This window comes from Bombina bombina, chromosome 9 (genome assembly GCF_027579735.1).
Source record: "Bombina bombina isolate aBomBom1 chromosome 9, aBomBom1.pri, whole genome shotgun sequence".
Lineage (NCBI taxonomy): Eukaryota > Metazoa > Chordata > Amphibia > Anura > Bombinatoridae > Bombina > Bombina bombina.
The window spans coordinates 171,221,838-171,245,496 of NC_069507.1; the positions used below are offsets into that span (position 1 = coordinate 171,221,838).

Here is a 23,659-nt window from a genome sequence, read left to right on the forward strand (position 1 = left end):
AGCAACATCCTGCTGACCCGGAAGCGGTAGTGACCTAATTACATGTCCGTACTAGTTTAAAGCCCTTCTACTGAGAAATAGTAAGTAAACAACAACATAATGAAACCATTTACCGTATTCGCAGCAATATAATGCTTTATTATCTTGCATGCCTCACCAATTATAAATATGTGTTTATTAGGGCTGATTTCTAGGTCAGAAACAGGTGAAATCTAATAGGCTGATGCGATTTAATGGAAGTGTGAGGTTGTGAATGATTTTATATATTATATATATATATATATATATATATATATATATATATATATATATATATATATATATATATATATGTGTGTGTGTGTGTAATTTATTTGTATACCCATATGACATAGTGTGTCAGTATTGTTTAAAGGTAACACAATTGTTGCTTCATTCTTGCTAAATTTGCAAATTGTTTGAGGGAAAGGTTCTCCAGAAAAGTTTACAGTGAAGCAGTTGTAATGGTTTGTTAAAGGGACTTGGGAGTTACAATTAAACTTTCATGGTTCAGACACTGCATAACATTTTAATAGACCTTTTAATTTACTTCTGTTTTTTTTTACTTAATTCTCTTGGTATCCTTTGTTAAAAAGCATACCTAGGTAGGCTTGGTTGCAGCAATGCACTACTGGAAGCTAGAAGGTGATTGGTGACGACACATGTATGCTTCTTGTGATTGGCTTTCCAGATGGGTTTAAAACACTGGTTTTCAAACCTGTCCTCAGGCCTCCATAACAGGCCAGATTTTCAGGATTAGCTTGGGTAAGAGCAGGTAAAATTATTTCACCTGTGCTCTAGTTTAGATATCTTCAAAATCTGGCCTGTTAGGGAGGCCTAAAGACAGGGTTGAAAACCAGTGGTTTAAAGAGACAGTAAATACCTTGAGATTTGTATACAAAATGTATTGTAATTACAAGGTGCTTACTGTCACTTTAAATAGCTCACAGTGGTCCTCTGCAGCGGACTTTATGTGATTACAACCTTTGCTGGAGATAAACACATAGTTATATGCAAGCAATTGTGCAATCAAAATGCTCCAACATATTACAGCATTTTCTTTTTACACGTTTATGTTCTTTTAACCCTTCAGATTTGAAATGCAATGCAACTCTCAATAGAAGCCAATGGGTTAACCAGTTCTGTTTTTTCTGGCATTTAATGGGCTATATTGCTAAAAGCCACCGCATACTGTCATGGAGTAGCTGCCAGTAAAAGTTCTGCCAATGTATGCGCCAATAGGCTTGCCTTCTTTATTTTTATGTAAGAAAAGAAAACCAAAGGGGCATTCCAGTCAAAAATGCATATAGATGAATTACATCTTTGAATAGAAACATATTTACAATACATACATTGGCAAACATGCTTCTGGTAAAAGTTATTACAGTTTTAGTGTTAGCATTTTTCTGTGCATGTTGAAGTATAGCTAGATATTCTCAGTACTCCAGGATTTTAAATGCTGCAGCTGCTCAGATGACCAGTGGGGTTTGTATTATGTCGGCAACTAACAAACAAAGTCATTACAATATGATACAAGCCCCTTAGGCTCTCTAAGCAGGTGCTGTGTTAAAATGCTGGTGCACGTTGCATACTTAAAGGGACACTAAACCCCAAAAAAATATTTCATGATTTAGAAAGAGCATGCAATTTTAAACAACTTTCTCATTTACTTTTATTATCTAATTTGCTTAATTCTCTTGATATTCTTTGCTGAAAAGCATATCTAGATATGCTCAGTAGCTGCTGGTAGGCCCCAAGGCAGAACATACAGTGATCTGAGATGTCATGGCAGAAAATGCAGCATGTCTGCAGAAAGAACAGGACACATGCAGGAACTGTTAGCGCTTGAACTTTTTAGTGCTGCTCCACATTAGACAGTTCTCTTCAAACAGAGCTGTGCTCTGGTTGCAGTGTGTAAGTTTTCCTTATCATAGTGCATCCAGAGCAAAGTGCTGTTTGAACTGAGCAGTCAAATATGCAGTAGCAATGCAAAGCAGCAGCACATTGCTTGTTGACTAGCTCTCAGAGATTTTTTCAAACCCGCCCCCTAGCCTTTCCCAGTCTGCAAAGCTGTTTATTCTGAATGTAAGACGTTAGTATGAGCATTGCATCTTTTTATTACTACATTTCTATGTTAGAGTAAGAGAAAAGGAAATGGATTTATTCAAGAGACATTTTAAAATGTTTTTTTTTTGTATGCAGCTAATTTGCAATGCAATTATATTATATTATAAAGCATTAAAAATTGCTTTATTCTTCAGTTAACCAACACATTGCGGTTGAACTGGTGCCTTAGTGTAACTGTCTAATTTAAATTTTATTTAAAAATGACCTGCAGAAAATTTTTTACTAAAAAAATCTCATCGCAGAAAGTGAAGAAAAGTTCTGCCTCTGGGCTGGTAGGTAGATGCACATAGATGCCTCGTGTGATTGGCTTTTGGGGTTTAGTGTCACTTTAAGTACACTCTTGAAATAGCTATAGCTTTATTTTTAGAAGCATTTTTGAGAATTCATGTATTCAAAGTGAAATGCACCGTGTGAATTCCAGTTTTAGCTGGAATGTCCCTTTTAATATAATTAAAAAGCTTTGATAAAAATAGATCAAGGTGTTAGGCAAGATAAACATGCCACCGTTTTTCAAGCAGTCTATTGCTTTTTAAAAAATAAATAAAACTAGGCACTTTGTGCCGAAACATTGTCAGTTTTAATGGTTTCCAAACATGTATTTATGTGTTTATCTTTTTGTAACTTGGTGTCTAATTGCAGATATATGTTATCATATCTAGCTAGAATATTTATTGTCCATTTACTCAAAAGGCATAATGCAGAGCACCAATTAACTTTCTTTTTCCCCATGAAAGTGTATGTGTGTGTATATATATATATATATATATATATATATATATATATATATATATATATATATATATATATATAGATATATATATAGATATATATATATATATAGATAGATAGATAGAGATATATATATATATATATATATATATCTCTATCTATATATATATATATATATATATATATATATAGATATATATATATATAGATAGAGAGAGAATAACTCATTGTTTAGTTCATTAACAAATCTAGACAGGCCAGAAGGCTTGTTTTTTCCCCCACAGAAAACCTCTAGAATACATTGTTTCCAATGCAGCAAAGGATTCTGGGTAATATATGCAAATTAAGTTCACAATGACACACCTTTTTACTTCAAGTCTGCTTTTCAGCAGATTTCCTTAACGCCAAAGCATCGCTGTTCACACAGCTTATAGGGTTAGAGCAGTGATTCATAACCATCCCAGGACAGACTGTTTCGTAGTTATTGCTACTCATCAGCTGGGAGAAGGTTTGAATCACTGCTGGGTGAAGTTGTTTCCGGGCAAAATACAACATTTTAAATTAAATGTATATACATATACACAAACAATATATTTAAGAAAAGATTGATTAAATTGGATAGAAAGGCATGTTTCTGCATAATTGATGCAGTTGTCTTATACTTACTGGCTCATAGAGACCAAGTCCCAGAGTTCTGACTGATAAATGAGTAGAGTTCTGTCTGATAAAACAATATTTCTCATTTCTTCACAGGGGCGTGCTTCAGTTTGTGTATGGAACAAGTGGGTATTGTAAAAGCTTTTCCAAAAGTAAAGCGGTTAAGAGAGAATCCGGACACACCGCAGGATAGGAAAAAAATAAAGAGTGATGTTCAAGGTAAAAATATACATTTTGTTAATTCATTTATTTATTTATCTGTTATTTCAAAAATGTAAAACAATAAGGGCCAGGTGACAAGTGGCATGCTAATGATAGCACGGGTCACAAAATGCCGACTTTGCTCTAGAGCAACCTATGCTTTCTATGGAGTTAGCGTAGTGGCAATATCTAAAGTCCTGAAGTTAGCGCGCCTCAGTCATTTACTCTTGTGCACTATCTTTTTCAATTCAATACATGCGCTAAAGTGGCCGTGCTAATTTTTTACTTTGAGCACAGTTAGTGCGCGAGGGAATAAAAAAAAAAAAAAGTGCGTCACTTGTAATCTGGCAATAAGTCTGGCAAGCAGCATTACATGGAAGAATACAGTACATAACCACAGGGTCGATCACAATCCTTTATAGAAATGTATTTATCTACAAAAAGCCCATTTTCTGTTGATAATAATTAGATATATTTTTCTGAAGGACTGTAATTAACCACCATGTAAAATTAAAGGGACTATGTAATTCAGAAACAGTACTGTGTTCTCATGGTATTCATTGTTGAAGAAATACCTAGATATGTATTGCACAACTTCTTAAGCAGTACATGGAAATTACACTGCTGACATTTACTGTTTTTGCAAATGTATAACATAGTTCTAAAACTGCTGCCATATATTGCTCCCGTAGCATGTACGCTCCTTCACCTTCCTACCTGTTTTTCAACAAAAAATATCAAGAGAATGAAGGAAATTTGATAATAGAAGTAAATTGTATTTTGTTAAACACATTTTTTTTGGGGGGGGGGGGTATTTTAATTTTATTTAAGCTGTTCTCATTACCAATACTGGCTAGATCAACTCATTCACAAGCCCTATAAGAAATCAAATTATCTAAATAGCCGAGCTAGACCCACCAGTGTAGAAGAGCACATAATCCTTCACTTCTCCAGTGTAGTCAACATTACCTATCACATGGCTTCGCCTCGGAAAGTCATTTTAAAAACAGTGTCTTACCAGTTCCAAATTTCACCACCAAGTAAAGCTGACAAACAGATGACATTGAGGAATTCTCAAGTGTGCAAAGACATCATAGAAAAGGCTACCCTCAGGCATATCTGACTTTAGTATTGAATTTAGAGCATCCGGAAAACACCTGCACCCAAAGTGGCTTAATAACTGGGCAGGTCTGCCAAAAATGAAAGGCTGTCCCTATCGACCTACTGAGCGAGAAGGAAATATCTAATGTTTTTTTTATGAGGAACCATTAGCCATCATACCAATAACTTGCATTACCTTACAAAAAAAAGTCACAGAATGAACCGCCAATCTGGTGAAAGTTATCATTTGGCTAAGTGATGTGAATTTGTTTTAAAAATGTTTAGACTTGATTGATATGTTATTCTCTTGAAAGACAACAGAAATGCCTTGTAATTATAAGGTGTTTAGTGTCTTATTTAAAGGGACATTTAAATACTATGAGATTGTAATATGAGATGTTTATTTGTAGGGAAAAAAAACTTAATAAAATGCTCATGAGTAATTTTGTCCCCCTTAAATTGTGGCCTTTACAATTTGTTGTAAGTCTTCCCTATAGGCCTCAGGAGAGGAGATAAGAGAAACCTAGTTTTTACACTTATTTCTTTTAATATTTCAGCAACTAAAATCTGCATGTTATTTTCAGGCTAACCTTTGATTTGAGTACATCATTATGTCTTGCATTCATTTAGTGTTTATGTCCCTTGAATGAAGGTATTTTTTTCCTCTCTTTTTTTTTTCTTCTTCCAGGAACGTTTTTTGAAGGAGTCCACATATACATTTTACAGGCTGGAATTGGCCAAGCCAGAACAGAAATATTTAAAAAACAGATTATTCAAAATGGAGGCCAGGTTTCTACAACATTTTGCACTGAAGTAACGCACATTATAGTGGATGAAGGAATGACCTGCGATCGTGCTTTCCGGGTAATGAAGCTGGAACATCTTCCTTCTGGGGTGCATCTGGTCAAGTCTTCGTGGCTGAGCATGTGTATTAAAGATCAAAAGATTGTCCCCACCGCTGGTTACAGCATTTTCATCCCAGATAGGTATGGGCATTTTTTGCATATTAGAGCTGTCAGTAGTTCTGAAGAATATAATTTTGAATTCTTCTTTCAAACCTTGTCTGGTGAGACAGTGAAATAAAGTGTGGCTGCTGGGAATGTGTTCCAACAATTTGTTTTACACAATATGGTAGCCAATTTGATATTAGTCATGTTATTAGTCACCATAGTGCTATATAATTCTTGTTTTTTTATAGACGTGCAATTCATTTTGGCCGATTCAGAGATTCGAATGAATCTGAATTTCCGAATCGGCGCCATAACTAAAATTCCGAAAATAAATAAATCAGTTTTTGGATCCATTTTTTATTCATATTCAGAATTTTTCATTGTTCTAATCTAAACTGCAGTTCCCCAACATAACCGACACTAAATAAAGCTATTAACCCCTAAACCGCCATTCCCCAACATCGCCAACACTAACTAAACCTATTTACCGCTAAACCGCAGTTCCCCGACATCGCCAACACTAACTAAACCTATTGACCCCTAAACCGCAGTTCCCAAACATCGCCGACACAAACTAAACCGTTTAACCCCTAAACCGCAGTTCCCTGACATCGCCAACACTAACTAAACCTATTAACCCCTAAACCTCAGTTTCCCGACACTAAATAAAACACTAAATAGAGCTATTAACCCCTAAACCGCCGTTCCCCAACATCGCCAACACTAAACCTATTTACCCCTAAACCGCAGTTCCCCGACATTGCCAACAGTAACTAAACCTATTAACCCCTAAACCACAGTTCCCAAACATCGCCAACACTAACCAAACCTATTAACCTCTAAACCGCTGTTCCCTCACATCACCGACACTAAATAAAGCTATTAACCCTTAAACCGCAGTTCCCCCAACATCGCCAACACTAACTAAACCTATTAACCCCTAAACCACAGTTACCAAACATCGCCAACACAAACTAAACCTATTAACCCCTAAACCGCCGTTCCCCGACATCACCAACACTAACTAAACCTATTAACCCCTAAACCGCCGCCCCCACATCGCAACTAGCTAAATTAAACTATATTAACTCCTAAACCTAACACCTCTAACTTTAACATAATTAAAATAGACTTAAAGGGACACTGAACCCAAATTTTTTCTTTCATGATTCAGATAGAACATGCAATTTTAAGCCACTTTCTAATTTATTCCTATTATCATTTTTTCTTCGTTCTCTTGCTATCTTTATTTTAAAAAGAAGACATCTAAGCTTTTTTTTTATTTTATTTTTTTATTTAGAACTCTGGACAGCACTTTTATATTGGTGAATGAGTTTATCCACCAATCAGCAAGAACAACCCAGGTGGATCACCAAAAATGGGCTGGCATCTATACTTACTTTCTTGCATTTCAAATAAAGATACCAAGAGAATGAAGAAAATTTGATAATAGGAGTAAATTAGAAAGTTGCTTAAAATTGCATGCTCTATCTGAATCACGAAAGAAAAAATTTGGGTACAGTGTCCCTTTTAAATTAAAGTTACAATTATTAACTAACTTCCTATTTAAAAATAAATAGCAACTTACCTGTGAAATAAAAATAAAACCTAAGCTAGCTACAATATAACTATTTACTAACTACCTACTTAAAATAAATACAAACTTACCTGTGAAATAAAAATATAAAACCTAAGCTTAAACTAATAAAACCTAAGATTACTAAAAAATAAAAAACCTAAAATTACAAAAAATAAGACTACCATTACAAAAAATAACAAACGAAATTATCCAAAATAATAAATTATTCCTATTCTAATACCCCCGTTTAAAAAAACAAACCCAAAATAAAAAAAAAACTAATCTATAATAAACTACCAATAGCCCTTAAAAGGGCCTTTTGTAGGGCATTGCCCTAAAGTTAGCAGCTCTTTTGCAAACAATTAAAACTAACACCCCCTAACATTACAAACCCCCACCCCCCCAAACCCACAAAATAAACCTAATCTACCCATTGCCCCGAAAATGGCATTTGTATGGGCAAAAGGGCATTCAGCTCTTTTTCGGCCCATTAAAATAAAAAAAGCCCTAATCTAAAAAAAAAAACAACACTAACCCCAAAATCGGTACTCACAGTTGTTGAAGTCCGGCGAAAGATCTTCATCCCACCGGCGAAGCATCTTCATCCAGACGGCTCCATCTTCATACATCATGGGACCGGCATCTTCTATCTTCTTCATCCCTTCGGAGGCGGAGTGGTCGGTGGATGCGCGGAAGTCCAGGAGGTAACACTAGTTTTAGTGGGGGGTTTTTGTTTTGTTTTTTAGATTAGGGATTTTTTATTTGTAATGCTCTTTAAAAGAGCTGAATGCCCTTTTAAGGGCAATGCCCATTCAAATGCCCTTTTCTGGGCAATGGGTAGATTTTTTTTTTTATTATTTTGTGAGTTTGGGGGGGTTTGTAATGTTAGGGAGTGTTTTTTTTTTTTTTGCATAAGAGCTGTTAACTTTAGGGCAATGCCCTACAAAAGGCCCTCTTAAGGACCCTTGGTAGTTTTATTATAGATTAGGTTTTATTATTTTGGGGTGGGTTGTTTTTTGTTTTTTTTTTTAAACGGGGTATTAGAATAGGAATAATTTTGTTATGCTGGATAATTTCGTTTGTAATGGTAGTTTTTTTTTATTTTTTGTAATTTTAGTGTTTATTATTTTTTGTAATTGTAGTTTTAATTTTTTTTTCTAAGGTTTTTTTATTTTTAGTAATGTTAGTTTTTTTATTTTTAGCAATGTTAGGTTTTTTAAAGTTTATACATAGGTTTTACTTTTATTTCACTGGTAAGTTTGTATTTATTTTTAAATAGGTAGTTAGTTTATAATTGTAACTTTTAATTTAGGTCTTTTTTAATTATGTTAAAGTTAGGGGGTGTTAGGTTTAGAGGTTAATATAGTTTAATTTAGCTAGTTGCGATGTGGGGGGCGGCGGTTTAGAGGTTAATAGGTTTAGTTAGTGTTTGCAATGTGGGTGTACGGCGGTTTAGGGGTTAATAGCTTTATTTAGTGTTTTAGTTTTTGTCGGAATGGTGGTTTAGAGGTTAATAGGTTTAGTTAGTGTTGGCGATGTGGGGGTGCGGTGGTTTAGGGGTTAATAGCTTTATTTAGTGTTTTATTTACTGTTGGGGAATGGCGCTTTAGAGGTTAATAGCTTTATTTAGTGTTTTAGTTTTTGTCGGAATGGTGGTTTAGAGGTTAATAGGTTTAGTTAGTGTTGGTGATGTGGGGGTGCGGTGGTTTAGGGGTTAATAGCTTTATTTAGTGTTTTATTTACTGTTGGGGAATGGCGGTTTAGGGGTTAATAGCTTTATTTAGTGTTTTAGTTTTTGTCGGAATGGTGGTTTAGAGGTTAATAGGTTTAGTTAGTGTTGGTGATGTGGGGGTGCGGTGGTTTAGGGGTTAATAGCTTTATTTAGTGTTTTATTTACTGTTGGGGAATGGCGGTTTAGGGGTTAATAGCTTTATTTAGTGTTTTAGTTTTTGTCGGAATGGTGGTTTAGAGGTTAATAGGTTTAGTTAGTGTTGGTGATGTGGGGGTGCGGCGGTTTAGGGGTTAATAGGTTTATTTAGTGTTGGCGATGTGGGTGTACGGCGGTTTAGGGGTTAATAGCTTTATTTAGTGTTTTAGTTTGTGTTGGGGAACGGTGGTTTAGAGGTTAATAGGTTTAGTTAGTGTTGGCGATGTGGGGGTGCGGTGGTTTAGGGGTTAATAGCTTTATTTAATGTTTTATTTACTGTCGGGCAATGGTACTTTAAAAGGTTTAGTGAGTGTTAGCGATGTGGGGGTACGGCGGTTTAGGGGTTAATAGGTTTAGTTAGTGTTGGTGATGTGGGGGTACGGCGGTTTAGGGGTTAATAGGTTTAGTGTTGGCGATGTGGTGGTACGGCGGTTTAAGGGTTAATAGGTTTAGTTAGGGTTGGCGATGTGGGGGGCGGCGGTTTAGGTGTTAATAGCTTTATTTAGTATCGGGGAGCAGCGGTTTAGGGGTTAGTAGGTTTATTTAGTGTCGGCGATGTGTGGGGTGGCGGTTTAGGTGTTAATAGCTTTAGTTAGTGTTGGCGATGTGGGGGTACGGTGGTTCAGGGGTTAATAGCTTTATTTAGTGTCAGTGGTTTTAAGTAATATTTGTTTTGTTAAATCGTTTTTTAGGATCCATTCTTTATTCATATGCATTATTCTATTCTAAACTTTAGAATAGAATAATGAATATGAATAAAGAATGGATCCGAAATAACGAAAGGAACCGAAAAAAACGATTTAACTTAACTTATTTGCAGAAACAATTTTTTTTTATTTTTTTTTTACCTAATCTAATTTTCAGAAACAAAATGATTTATTTAACTAATGAAAACAAATGAAATTTTTAGCATTGCCCATGTCTATTTTTTTTTTATTAAATGTGCTTCTGGTATACTAGATTGAGAAACTGTTCAATTCAAAATTAAATCACTCATAAAATATTTACTCATTCTAAAAAATAAATAAATGTACGGTTATCCGGTACGGCTTAAGCCGGCTTGTCCCTCAACTCTACACTACCGTCTAAACCCAACCAGAATTCAGTAGATTGAAATTTTACATGAGAACATGCAGATGGACACCCTATCATTTCTATAATTAATTTCTCATAAAGAACACTATTATTCAGAATATGCTGTCTCCATGTGCTGCCAGGGCCCCATGGTCCCACCTGGTCCAACTGTAGAGCTGGCCCTGAAAATGATACCTTGTCTATTTTTCCCGCATGAAAAGCTACAGTGCTTATTGTAAACTTAAGGGGGCATTTTACCCATATGCTAAATCACTTGAAAGTCACGCAGCATATCTGTAAAATATCATGTGAAAATTGTCAAAATGTTGTATAAATTTCTTCAGCTCACCAGAGTAAGTGCTCAGTGAGCAGTTACCTTTCAGCTACTCTTTTTTTGCTGTTATCTGCATGTTGGAAAAAAGAGCCATTCCTTTTTTTTTTCAGTGCTGAGTTATAAACAAACATAATTTACTTTACTATGATATTTTAGGAATTCCCCATATTCTTGTCAGATTTCATAGTAAACTTTTTTTAAACTGAGGAGAGAAATAAATTGTCTGTGCCTGCACATGCCAGATGCATACTCCCTTGCAAGTCTCAGGACAAGCATCCTAATTGGATGCTTAAAGTCCCTTCACAATAGAATGTGGTTAAGGAGGAATTTTGAGGTAAAATATTTTACTTGATTACATAAAGATGTTCATGTGATATTTTCTAGTCCGCTTTTACTCAAGTGATTCAGCATTTGGGCAACACGTCCCTTTAAAGGTACATAATGCTCAATTTTTGTTTTCTGTCGTGTATATGATAAAGCAGCAAACCTATGACATTGTATGTGTTTAAAAAAAGGCTCGCTGTAATTGTTTTTCGCAGAGGTTTGCACTCGTCGGGCTTACTGCTTGTATTACAAGTTGAAAGTAAACGTGATTGCTTGAGCGCAATCGTGATTTACACTAGAATGATTACCACAACTTTTTGGTTAACTAAAAAGTTGCACAAAACACATTACAAAGTATAGAGTTACACTCATAATAACACTATATAATAAAAATTATATAAAAAAAAAAAAACATTGCACAGAAAAGTTATATATAGGGCTCAAAGATAGGAGGCAGGCAAAGGGCATTTAACATTGAGATTTATACATGGCTAAAATGGATATGCATGTATATGTGTACATATGTATTTACAGGCACAAATACACATATAAATACATATGTATACATTAATTTATATATATATATATATATATATATATATATATATATATATATATATATATATATATATATATATATATATATATGTAGCCCTCAGTTTACGCTGGGGTTAGGTTCCAGAAGGAATGGTTGTAAATTGAAAGCCAGTTTATAATGTGTCAATGGGAAGTGAGGGAAATAGGTTCCAGGCCCCTCTCAAAATTGTCATAAGTAACACCTAATACATTATTTTTAAAGCTTTGAAATGAAGACTTTAAATGCTAAACGGCCTTATAAACCTAATAAAATAATCAGACAACACAGACTTCACTTGCATTTTTCTACAAACAGTTCTATCTATGCATTCCAATCTGGACTGATTTATAGACAGGAAGATCTTGTTCCTTTGAAATCTGCTCAATAGTTCAGGTCTGGTTAAACTGATTAATTTCAGCTTGCTTGGCTTTGCTGCAACACAAGCGGACAGCTCCACCTACTGGCTATTTTAATAAATGCACTGCTTCTCAATGCTTTTCAATAGCAGTCACATGACTGGAAAAAAGGTTGTTATTCTGAAACTGTGTAAATTGAACCGTTGTAAAACGAGGGCCATCTGTACAATGCCTTGCAAAAGTATTCACCCCCCTTGAGTTTTTACCTATTTTGTTACATTACAGCCTTAAGTTCAATGTTTTATTAATCTAAATTTTATGTGATGGATCAGAACACAATAGTCTAAGTTGGTGAAAAATATATACATAAAACTATTTTTTAGAAAGAGAAAACTGGCATGTGCATATGTATTCACCCCCTTTGTTATGAAGCCAATAAAAAGCTCCAAATCCAAATCTTTGATGATCCCCAGGAGCACCATCAAATCTATCATAACCAAATGGAAAGAACATGGCACGACAGCAAACCTGCCAAGAGATAACCGCCCACCAAAACTCACGGACCGGCAAGGAGGGCATTAATCAGAGAGGCAACACAGAGACCTAGGGTAACCCTGGAGGAGTTGCAGAGTTCCACAGCAGAGACTGAAGTATCTGTACATAGGATGACAATAATCCGTACGCTCCATAGAGTTGGGCTTTATGGCAGAGTGGCCAGAAGAAAGCCATTACTTTCAGCAAAAAACAAAATGGCACGTTTTGAGTTTGCGAAAAGGCATGTGGGAGACTCCCAAAATGTATGGAGGAAGGTGCTCTGGTCTGATGAGACTAAAATTTAACTTTTCGGCCATCAAAGAAAGCGCTATGTCTGGCGCAAACCCAACACATCAAATCACCCAAAGAACACCATCCCCACAGTGAAACATGGTGGTGGCAGCATCAAGCTGTGGGGATGTTTTTCAGCAGCCGGGACTGGGAAACTGGTCAGAGTTAAGGGAAAGATGGATGGTGCTAAATACATGGATATTCTTGAGCAAAACCTGTACCACTCTGTGCGTGGTTTGAGGCTAGGACGGAGGTTCACCTTCCAGCAGGACAATGACCCCAAACACACTGCTAAAGCAACACTTGAGTGGTTTAAGGGGAAACATGTAAATGTGTTGGAATGGCCTAGTCAAAGCCCAGACCTCAATCCAATAGAAAATCTGTGGTCAGACTTAAAGATTGCTGTTCACAAGCGCAAACCATCCAACTTGATGGAGCTGGAGCAGTTTTGCTAGGAGGAATGGGCAAAAATCCCAGTGGTAAGATGTGGCAAACTCATAGAGACTTATCCAAAGCGACTTGGAGGTGTTATTGCCGCAAAAGGTGGCTCTACAAAGTATTGACTTTAGTGAATAGCTATGCACATTGACTTTTTCTGTTATTTTGTCCTATTTGTTGTTTGCTTCACAATAAAAAAAACATCTTCAAAGTTGTGGGCATGTTCTGTAAATTAAATGATGCAAATCCTCAAACAATCCATGTTAATTACAGGTTGTGAGGCAACAAAACACGAAAAATGCCAAGGGGGGGGGGGGGTGAATATTTTTGCAAGGCATCGTGTATATATACAGTATCTCACAAAAGTGAGTACATCTCTCACATTTTTGTAAATATTTTATTATATCTTTTCATGTGACAACACTGAAGAAATGACACTGCTACAATGTGTGTATATGTATGTATATATATATATATATATATATATATACTGTGTGTGTATGTATGTATGTGTGTGTATATATATATATATATATATATATATACACATTGGAGCCCTTTCCTGTTAAGTAGATGAGAACATGTAAAAACTTTTATGCAATATTCATTTTTAATAAAGTGTTATACTATTTACTACATTTAAATATTTGAGAATATGCAATTGTGTTTGTGTGCGAGTAGGGTGTTTTCCCCCCCCACACTTTTTTTGTTCCATTGACCTCTATGGGGGAATATGTGAACACGCACACAATATTGTAATCTCAGATTTTTGCACTCGAGTTAGTGTGCAAGCGAAAACAGTTTATTTTCAACTCACAATACGAGCGCAACCCAACAAGCGCAAATTTTTTTATATCTAGCGCAATTAGCGCTCGAGCGGGATCGTTAATTATTGCTCCACTTGTAATCTGGCCCATTGTGCTAGTATAAAATGCATTGTTTTGCAGTTCTTATCTGCTAAAGGGACTTTAAACACTAAATATATTTTATACACATAGTATTGCAGTTATTCCCTGCCTTCCTCTAGTCATGTGTGCGCCATCATGCTGAAATATGTCTTTCACTATATTCCAGTGCTGACGTGTTTGCACGTGTAGCAACTCTCCTTCACATACCTGCAGTGTAACCTAGGTTCCAAAATGGCAGCATCCATAATTAGAGGAAGATGCAAGAAATGTATTTAGTGTTTAAGATACCTTTTTAAAGTAAATTAAGGACAGATATGTACCAGGGTTATCCTTGAGAACTTTTCAGTGTGCATTTCCAGGTCTGATAATTTGAAAATCCTCAGTTTTCAGAGTTAAATTACATAAAAAGGGTACACAATAAATGATAAAACTAGAATTCAAAGTTTTTTTTACTATACATAACTAAGTTTTTTTCAACATAGAATGTTTTATATGATTTTGCGTGCTACCTTTTTGTTTGTTAAGAACCTATTGGTCTCTAATAAAGTCGTTGTCACAGATATGTCTCTAGCTTTTTTGTTGGGTGTTCATGCTATCTGTAACGATATGTGATGTATAATGACTAATCATATTCACATTCCTATAAGTTGAGCGATTGGTTGGCAGTTGTGCATATGTAAATATTTGTTTATGATAACCAGCATTATCAGCTATACTGGGCAAGTGTGTGATAGAGGAGCCTGTCATTCCATTCATATTGAGATAATAAAGGGCCTTTTCTCAAACAAACTCATGTCATATTGTATTTTTTGAGTAAAGAAATACTGTAGTACTCACGCTGCCTGTGCTGTTCTGACATAAGGGCTTTTAAATGGTAACTTAACCTTAAATGCTAAGCATATTGTTTATATATTGTAAATCTTTTGTATATATAACGTAGTGGATACCACCATGTTTTAACCTAGGTTTTCTTCTCTGCTAAGGTTTATTAGGGACGGTTTAAATAGATTACTTAAATGTAGAACCAACAACTGTGTGGAATATAGCTGTGTTAAAGGGATGGTACACACCTTGTAATTACAAGATGCTTTTGTTGTCTTGCTATAAAATATCAACCATATTTAAAGGGACAGTCTACCATAGAATTGTTATTGTTTTAAAAGATAGATAATCCCTTTATTACCCATTCCCCAGTTTTGCATAACCAACACTGTTATATTAATATACTTTTTACCTCTGTGATTATCTTGTATCTAAGAACCTTCCAGCCCCCTGATCACATGACTGTGACTGTTTATTATCTATTGTCTTCCATTTAGCATTGTTTTGTGCTAAATCTTAAATAACCCCCTGTGCCTAAACACAGTGTTATCTATATGGCCCACATGTACTTTCTGTCTCTTTGTGTTGAAAAGAGATTTAAAAAGCATGTGATAAGAGGCAGCCCTCAAAGGCTTAGAAATTAGCATATGAGCCTACCTATGTTTAGTTTAAACTAAGAATACCAAGAGAAAAAAAGCAAATTTGATGATAAAAGTAAATTGGAAAGTTGATTAAAATTGCACGACCTATCTGAATAATGAAAGTTTAATTTATACTAGACTGTCCCTTTAAACCTTTTTAAATAAATTAACATCTTGTTTGCTGCATTTGGTTTTCAATAGCCAAACTCCACCCACCGATTGCCTCATTCGAATGAACCAATCCAGGCTTGAGTCTGCAGCTGACAAGGCTCATAATGTTTTATAAAGTTTGTTTTGCAATTATCTGTTAAAGCCAATAAGATGAATATATGTCACAGGGTTAGAAGTGAAAAGTATGCAGTGTGCTTTTTCATTTCTGAGAACTAGAAAATCCACCATTTTTAGAGCTAAGTTTCATAAAAAAGGGGCAACATAAATATAAAATATATTGCAAAGTTGCTTTTCTATGTATAACTGAACCTTTTATATCTCAAGGTGTTCACTGTCCTTTTAGTTCTGTAGTTTGCACTTCCAGTGTTAACAGAAATAGTAAAGTGTGAAATTTTCATTGAATTACAGAAAAAGGGAACAAGGTAAATAATTAAAGTATATTGCAAAGTTTGTACTACATATAATAAATCAATCTCAAAGTGTTCAATGCTCCATTAATGAAAGATATTTAAAAGTGACATCAACATCATTAGTATGCAGGAGCTAAACAGCCAAGCCACAGTATATTATTGCAATCATTTGTTGTTTAAAAGCTGTTTTTGCCCATTTTTTTCTAGCACTGAGATATTGTCGCTTTATAAAATTCCCCATGGGCCCATAATTGGTAATTATGCTTTTGTGCACAAGCTTGAGTAAAAGATTGATAGTAAATGATGAGTATGTACCCACCAGCGTCTGTGTAAGCTCTAAGATTAGCACTGAGTACTTGCACAAGATGCTGATCTTGATGCTTTTTAAAAGGACAGTCTAGTCAAAAATAAACTTTTATGATTCAGATAGGACATGCAATTTTAAACAACTTTCCAATTTACGTTTATCATCAATTTTGCTTTGTTCTCTTGGTATTCTTAGTTTGAAGCTAAACCTAGGTAGGCTCATATGCTAATTTCTTAGCCCTTGAAGGCTACCTCTTATCTGAATGCATTTTGATAGTCTTTCACAACTAGAGGGCGTTCATATGTGGCATATAGATAAAATTGTGCTCACGCACGTGGAGTTACCCAGGAATCAGCACTGATTGGTTAAAATGCAAGTCTTTCAAAAGAACTGAATTAAGGGGGCAGTGTGTAGATGCTTAGATACAAGGTAATCACAGAGGTAAAAAGTATGTTAATTTAACTGTATTGATTATGCAAAACTGGAGAATAGGTAATAACGGGATTATCTATCTTTTTAAACAATAAAAAGTCTGGTGTAGACTGTCCCTTTAAAAACACACTTTATATTTCAAAGCGCTTTGCAGTAGTATGTTGGGGCAGCGTTGTATTGTTGCTTATGTCCCTTTAAGCTCAGTGGGAAGCTTTATGATTATAATATTCAGACACATTTCCAAGACTGATTTCCAGGAATCCACAGCTTTGATTAATTGTATGTAAACTTCCTGGAACGTGTACTTGAAACACTCTTTTATCATATAGCAGATTCTTACCAACCCACTTATGTTATTCCCCGGTATGTACCCTGTAGGCATGAAAAAAATCAGACTTCAAGAGAACCACAAGTTAAGATGAAACAGCAAATAACTACTATAATTGTATGACAGGTACCTGGATATGAAGGACCGGCCAAATAAAGAAGAAAGGCCCAAGGATGTTGGGAATTACAGGAAACTAAATGATGAAGAGGCACAAGTCACAAATGCTCAGCCCATTGCCGGCATCTCACAAACCCAACACGCGTCTGATCACTCAAAACCAAATGATGACAGAATCTTAAAACAGGTGAGGTTTTTTATGGAATTCAAAAATAACTTGTATGGAAACTGATGAGTTATTTTATTTCTCTTTTATGACAACACAACATTCTATCAAATATTAAAGGTCGTTAAAAGTCAATAGTATGCTGGAGATGTACTGAGCATTGCAAAGTAGATTTAAAAAAAAAAAACTTTTTTTTGTTTAACGTTATTGATTTGTATAAATTGCCTTAAATTTTGTAAAATGAATGTTATATTGCTGTTTTTTCTTCTCTTGGTCCTATATATGTTAAAGTGATAGTAAAATGTCCCCTTTGTATAAACAGATCGGAATGTTAGTGATATTTTAGATGATGTATAATTCATCAGTTGTAGTAAAGATGCGCTATAACTTAATAGGAATCTGTGCTTTGGGACTTTCCAGTTGGTGGCCAAACAAGAACTTTCTAAAGTGGTGAATAGTAGACCTGCTTATCATATCTTATTTGCCTCTATATAGACCAAGCCAGTATTGACATTTTCTTTGTGATGGTGGTTTCAACAGGCAATTTTCAATACATGCAGCTGGTATAACAAGTAACTGGGAATACATTTGGATTACGGTACAGTGTCCATTTAAAGTGATTGTAAAGTTTTTAACGATTTAAAGCCAGGTATGTGAAAATATTCTTAAAAACAGGGGCACTTTAATTAAACTTTACAATGATGCTTTTTTTTAAATACTTACCTTTGCTTTATGGAAAGCAGACCGGCGATCCTCCACCCGCAGCTCCTGATGTATTTAGCAGATTGATGATGAATCAGGCTTCCTCCAATCGTTGTGTGCCCCCTTTGGCATCCAGCTCGATTGGAGGAAGCCAAATTCATCATTGCTGTGATAACTACAGCAGGAGCTGCGGGCGGAGGATTGCTGGTCTGTTTTCCATAAAGCAAAGGTAAGTATTTTTAAAAAAGAAACGTCATTGTAAAGTTTAATAAATTAAAGTGCCCCTGATTTTAAGAGTATTTTTTACATACCGGGGTTTAATTTGTTAAACTTTACAATCACTTTAAGTTTACACTTTAGAAGGAAATATGGGCAATCTAAATAGGTCCTTATGGTTCTTTTCTGGCATCAAAATCTTTGTTTCTACCCCCTTAACTGACAGACTAGATTCTGAAGGATAGACTTTGTTCTGTGAGATTATGAGTCGCATATTCCCATCTACTAGACTGGATTACTACAAACCCTAAATATTAAATATACTGTTTCCTTCTACGTGGTGCTCCAACACCTACCTAGGTATTTCTTCAACAAAGAATTTCATGGGAATGAAGCAAATTTGATAATAGAAGTAAATTGGAGAAAAAAAGTTATTGCATGCTCTGTCTTAATCACAAAAGAAAAATGTTTTGTTTCATATCATATCCCTATATATGATTACAATAGTTTTTTTTGTTTTTGTTTTTTTTTTAAGTGTACATCCGTTTAATATAATCTTGGAACAGGTATATGTGTTTATGTAAATATTCACAAGTTCTATTTCTTTTGCATATAAGAGGAATAGTAGCTGTGGGTATTTAGTTGGGTGTGTTAAATAAACAGTTATTTTGTTGTGATGAGTCTTCTAACTAAAGCAGCCGTGTTATCTGTCATACTACAGCATTATTATTATTCACATTGGAAATGTTGTAAAGGTAGTAAAATACAAACACACAGACACACTCATACATAAGGATTCACATATAGACACTCTAGCAGACACGCAAAGAAACACACTCAGACACAGACACCCAGACACTCAGCACTTGATTACATTGACCTGACAAGTAATGAGGTAGACTACAGTTTTGTAAAAAAAAAAAAAGGAGGTTTAGAAAACAAAATATGGAGTTCTGATTATCTTTTTGTAAAGGAAGATGCCAACTAAATGATGACAACAGCATGAGGCTGAAAGGAAGGGCCCCGAACTGCCAAAACAATAATTTAAAGGTTAAATGGTGGATTGGTGACTTCCGTAAAGGTCTCATTAGTTTTAAAGTCTGTAGAAAGATATGAATAATCAGTAGTAAGGTCAAAATGTCCTAAAAAGGAATAGACAATTGCAGAAATTAAGAGATCACTTTTTAAAGAATCATATTTGTAAATGTGTAAACGAAAATAATTCCGTGAATTCAAAATTGTATATTAATGATCTGGGTAGATGGCTAGATGAAGAAAAGTACTTTTAAAAGGTTGACATATGTTTGTTTGTTTTCCCCCCATTTTCCCCAACCAAGAGCACCACTTTAAATATAGTGTACAAATGTTCCCATCTGTCAGCTGTACTTATGGATTTTGAAAATGCTGTACTCTATATGGTCTTGGAGAAACCATAAGCTGTGGTACTCATACCATTAGATCTGGTTAAATGCAGGATTTAGGCTTGTTGGTATGTATTTCAAAATTAAGTCAGCTGTAGTGTAAACTGAACAGTTTTAAGTTAACCTGTCTCATTTCAAACACTGAGCAATCTTAGTCTGAGAGTATAACATTTTATTTAGATGTAAAAATCTTAGATAAAATGCCTCCTTGCATCTGGAAAGTCTTTGCATAAAGGGGCAGTAAACTGGAATGGAACTACTACCACTGAAGTTACAATCCGAAATTGCACAAAGAAATAAAAAACACTTGCTAAGTAAGTCCTACCTCCTCTGCAAATGAAAGTGATCTGCCGTCTGACTCAAGCACACACTGTACAAACAAAGTGCCAAGTCTGTCTCACCCTGTGCATAGTGGTTTAGTTCACACTCAGAAATCCTCTCAAATGCTAATACTTTACTCCTTGTTTTTTAGTTCTTGCCTCATGGGGCCCCCCTGGCTCATTGGGCCCCTGACAGGAGTCACCCCCGTCACCCCCTGATGGCGGCCATGGTGGGAGTTGTAGCCCACAATAGACATAAACAGTTGTCTATATTTTTCTTGTTAGTGCCAAGTGAAGTGATTATTCTGGAACTGTACAACAACATAAAAAGTGACATTTATCTAAGCAGTGCATGGTGGGATTCTACACTGGACGCTTGTCTTTATATTTATCTCGTTAGTGGATATGTAGAATATCAACTTGTTACACCTCTTAGAGCCCTAAAAAACAGCTGAAATGAACAGCTTACCTATTAAACAAGGGAGGGCCAGATTAAACTATCTTGAGGGCCACTTTGAGACCACTGCGGGTTAGAGGGAACAAATAGATAACCGACTAAACAAGTTAGTACAGGAGGAGCTTACAGTCTACAGGAGTACGGGAGCGTGCTCTGCTTCCTTTCAATGGGATGGGTGATAGTTTATGTGGTTGTTGGCAGTGACCCATAATTTCATACTAGAAAAAATATGGATGGTCTCTGAGGGAATAAAACTCAAAAGAAAAACATGCTATATGAAACGTTGTGTTTCACCCATTTTTGTACTTTTATTGTAATTAACATATATTTTTGTTGTTATCCCTCACTGTGGACATTTTTTTTGGTTCCTAGAGACAAATAGTCTGAAGTGAGGGTCATGCAAGGTAATAAGGTAAACGCGCACACACACAATCAGATACAAAACATAGTCCCCTATAGTTACTATAACAATCCTTAATTCTACACAGATTATAAAACAGTTTTTCCACACAGCATACTCTCTTTTATTGTCTGTTTTTTATCTGTCGCTAATTGTCCTCAGCAGGTAGACAAGAGGAAAACCTAGGTTTCAATATGGCAGCACCTATTACTTTACAGAAATTTGAGACAACCAACACTTTTCAAAGTTAAAGTGAATGTAAATTTTGATGCTAAAGTGCCCGTTTTTTAAAAATTCGATTAAAAACAGGGGCACTTTAATTCATCAAAATTTACATTTCACTCCTGTTGTGAAAAAAAAATTACCTTTTAATCTTGACAGCTGCTCCAGCTTCCTCCACTCGTCGCAAAGCCTCTTCCTGGGTCTAAAATGAGGAATCTGGCTTCCTCCAATCACGACATTGAATCAGACACTGATTCCTCCAGGGGGGAAGCCGTCATTGGAGGATGACCCATCCATCATTTCTGACATCAGAAATGGCTTGCGACGACCAGAGGAAGCTGGAGCAGCTGTCAAGTTTAAAAGGTAAGTTTTTTTTTTTTGTTTTTTTTTCACAACAGGAGTGCAATGTAAATTTTGATGAATTAAAGTGCCCCTGTTTTTAATCAAATTTGTAAAAACCGGGACTTTTGGATCAAAATTTACATTCACTTTAACCCTTTGAGTGCTAATGATGGCTCTGAGCCATCACAGAGTTTCTCACTGTGGTGCTAATGACGGCTCAAAGTCGTCATGAGCACTCTCCCACCTTGAGGGAGATCTGGGGGCTCCTAACTGCTCCTACCCCGGCGATTGTGCCTGTAGAGTGACAGGCATGACCGGGGCTTCACGTGATGAGCGGTGACATCACGCGCAATGACGTGATGACGTCACAGTGCAACTTTATTTATACTTAACAATGTTAAGTATAGGAGGAGGGGGCATGCTGCTTAGAAGCCTGTATCTCAGGCATCTAAGCCGCTACAGACCCCCAAGACCAACTGTTGGAAAGGTAACCGCCTAACCTCTCCAGCAGTGTAAGTCTTGGGGGTCTGTAAAAAAAAAGTTACATTTTTTTTAAAAAAAAACCTTAGAAAATATTAGCACACAGGTGGGAAAGTGCTTAGCACTCAAAGGGTAAAGAGGATAAAAAAAAACTATATTGCAAAGTTTTTTTTTTACTACACATAATTAAACATTTTGTATTACAATGTCAAACTGGTTAATGTGCCTCTCGTACACCTTGTTAAGTTCTACAGCTTCGTTCACTCCCGAGTGCAAAAGAAGGCGGCCGCTCCTGGCGTTCAGCTCTTTTCGGTGCTTGATTTATTCTTCTGAAAGTGCAACAGACTAAATCCAGATCTAAGTGTGTTGCACTTTCACAAAAATCTGTCTCCGAAAAGAGCTGAATGCTACAAGTTGCTGCCATCTTCTGCATTCAGCAGTGAACGAAACACGTCTCGATTAAAGGGACATGATACTCAAATATTTAAGCACTTAAAAGTGATGCAGCAATGGTGTAAAAAGCTGACTAGAAAATATCACCTGAACATCTCTATGTAAAAAAGGAAGATAATTTTTTTTTTTCTCAAATTTCCAAAGTATTTACACCCCACTGTAAAGATACTATACAGTCAGGATGCTTGTGCAAGGACTTGCAAGGGGTGTGCATCTGTCATGTGCGGGCACAGTCATGTTATTTTCCTAGTCAGTGAAAGTAAGTTCTATGAAATCTCATGAGATCACAGCCAAGGCAAAGCATTACCTCAGCACTGCTAATGCCGATTGGCTATTTTTTTTCCCCAACTTGCAGCTGGACAGTATAACTGTTTAAAAAGAAAGTGTGGGGGAGGGATAGCGCTAACGAATAGCTGAGAGCCAAAATATCTAAAAAACTCTAATGAGATAGTACATTACTAGTATAAATAAACAATACAAATCGAATTAAAATTAGCGTGTCTACGTAGCCAAAAAAAAGAGGAATTGGATATATATGTACAAATAAATCAATATTTATTATAACAATATAAGATAAATTCTAACATAAATTCTAACAGATAACTCCTATAAAAGATGCCGGCATCAGGTAAAAAATGAGTGTATCTAAAAGACTGCAATGAGAGTGACTATCTGAGGTTCTCAAATAAACAAAATTATTAGCAGCATATATGACTAGACAGAATTATTAGCAGCATGTATAACTAACCAGAATTATTGGCAGCCTATATGACAAAAACAGATAAAATAACTACAAAGTCTATTAAAAAGTCTATTAAAAAGTGCTTGATATCAGTATTCCCAAAATGGAGCTGATCCGTGGGTGATAATGTTTACCAGTGTGATCCGTGGGTGGTAATGTTTACCAGTGTGATCTCCTTAGGGGGTAATGTTACCAGTGTGTCAATTCAAAGACCGGGTAAAAACGGAGTGATATGATAAGTAACTTTATCTTCTTTCTGTATGGCTTTCCTCCGTTTTTTTAGCCTGTTTTTAGCCAGTATCTGTCCGTCCTCCGCAGCAGGTATCCAGCGTGTGGAAATGGTCCCAGAGGGATCAAGTTCCGGGTTAAAGTTCAGTTCAGATTT

The 23,659-nt window shown here is 35.7% G+C and overlaps 1 protein-coding gene across 1 annotated transcript in view; it reads left to right on the top strand.

The window, feature by feature from the left end:
* Nucleotides 1–29: 29 nt before the first annotated feature.
* POLL (DNA polymerase lambda) overlaps nt 30–23,659 on the top strand; it is a 52,173-nt gene continuing 28,543 nt past the window's right edge. The window contains exons 1-4 of the mRNA XM_053692486.1: nt 30–80; nt 3,628–3,750; nt 5,522–5,819; nt 17,363–17,540. Coding sequence (XP_053548461.1) covers nt 3,648–3,750; nt 5,522–5,819; nt 17,363–17,540 — 579 coding nt within the window. The 5' untranslated portion in view covers nt 30–80; nt 3,628–3,647. The remainder of the gene's footprint in view (nt 81–3,627; nt 3,751–5,521; nt 5,820–17,362; nt 17,541–23,659) is intronic.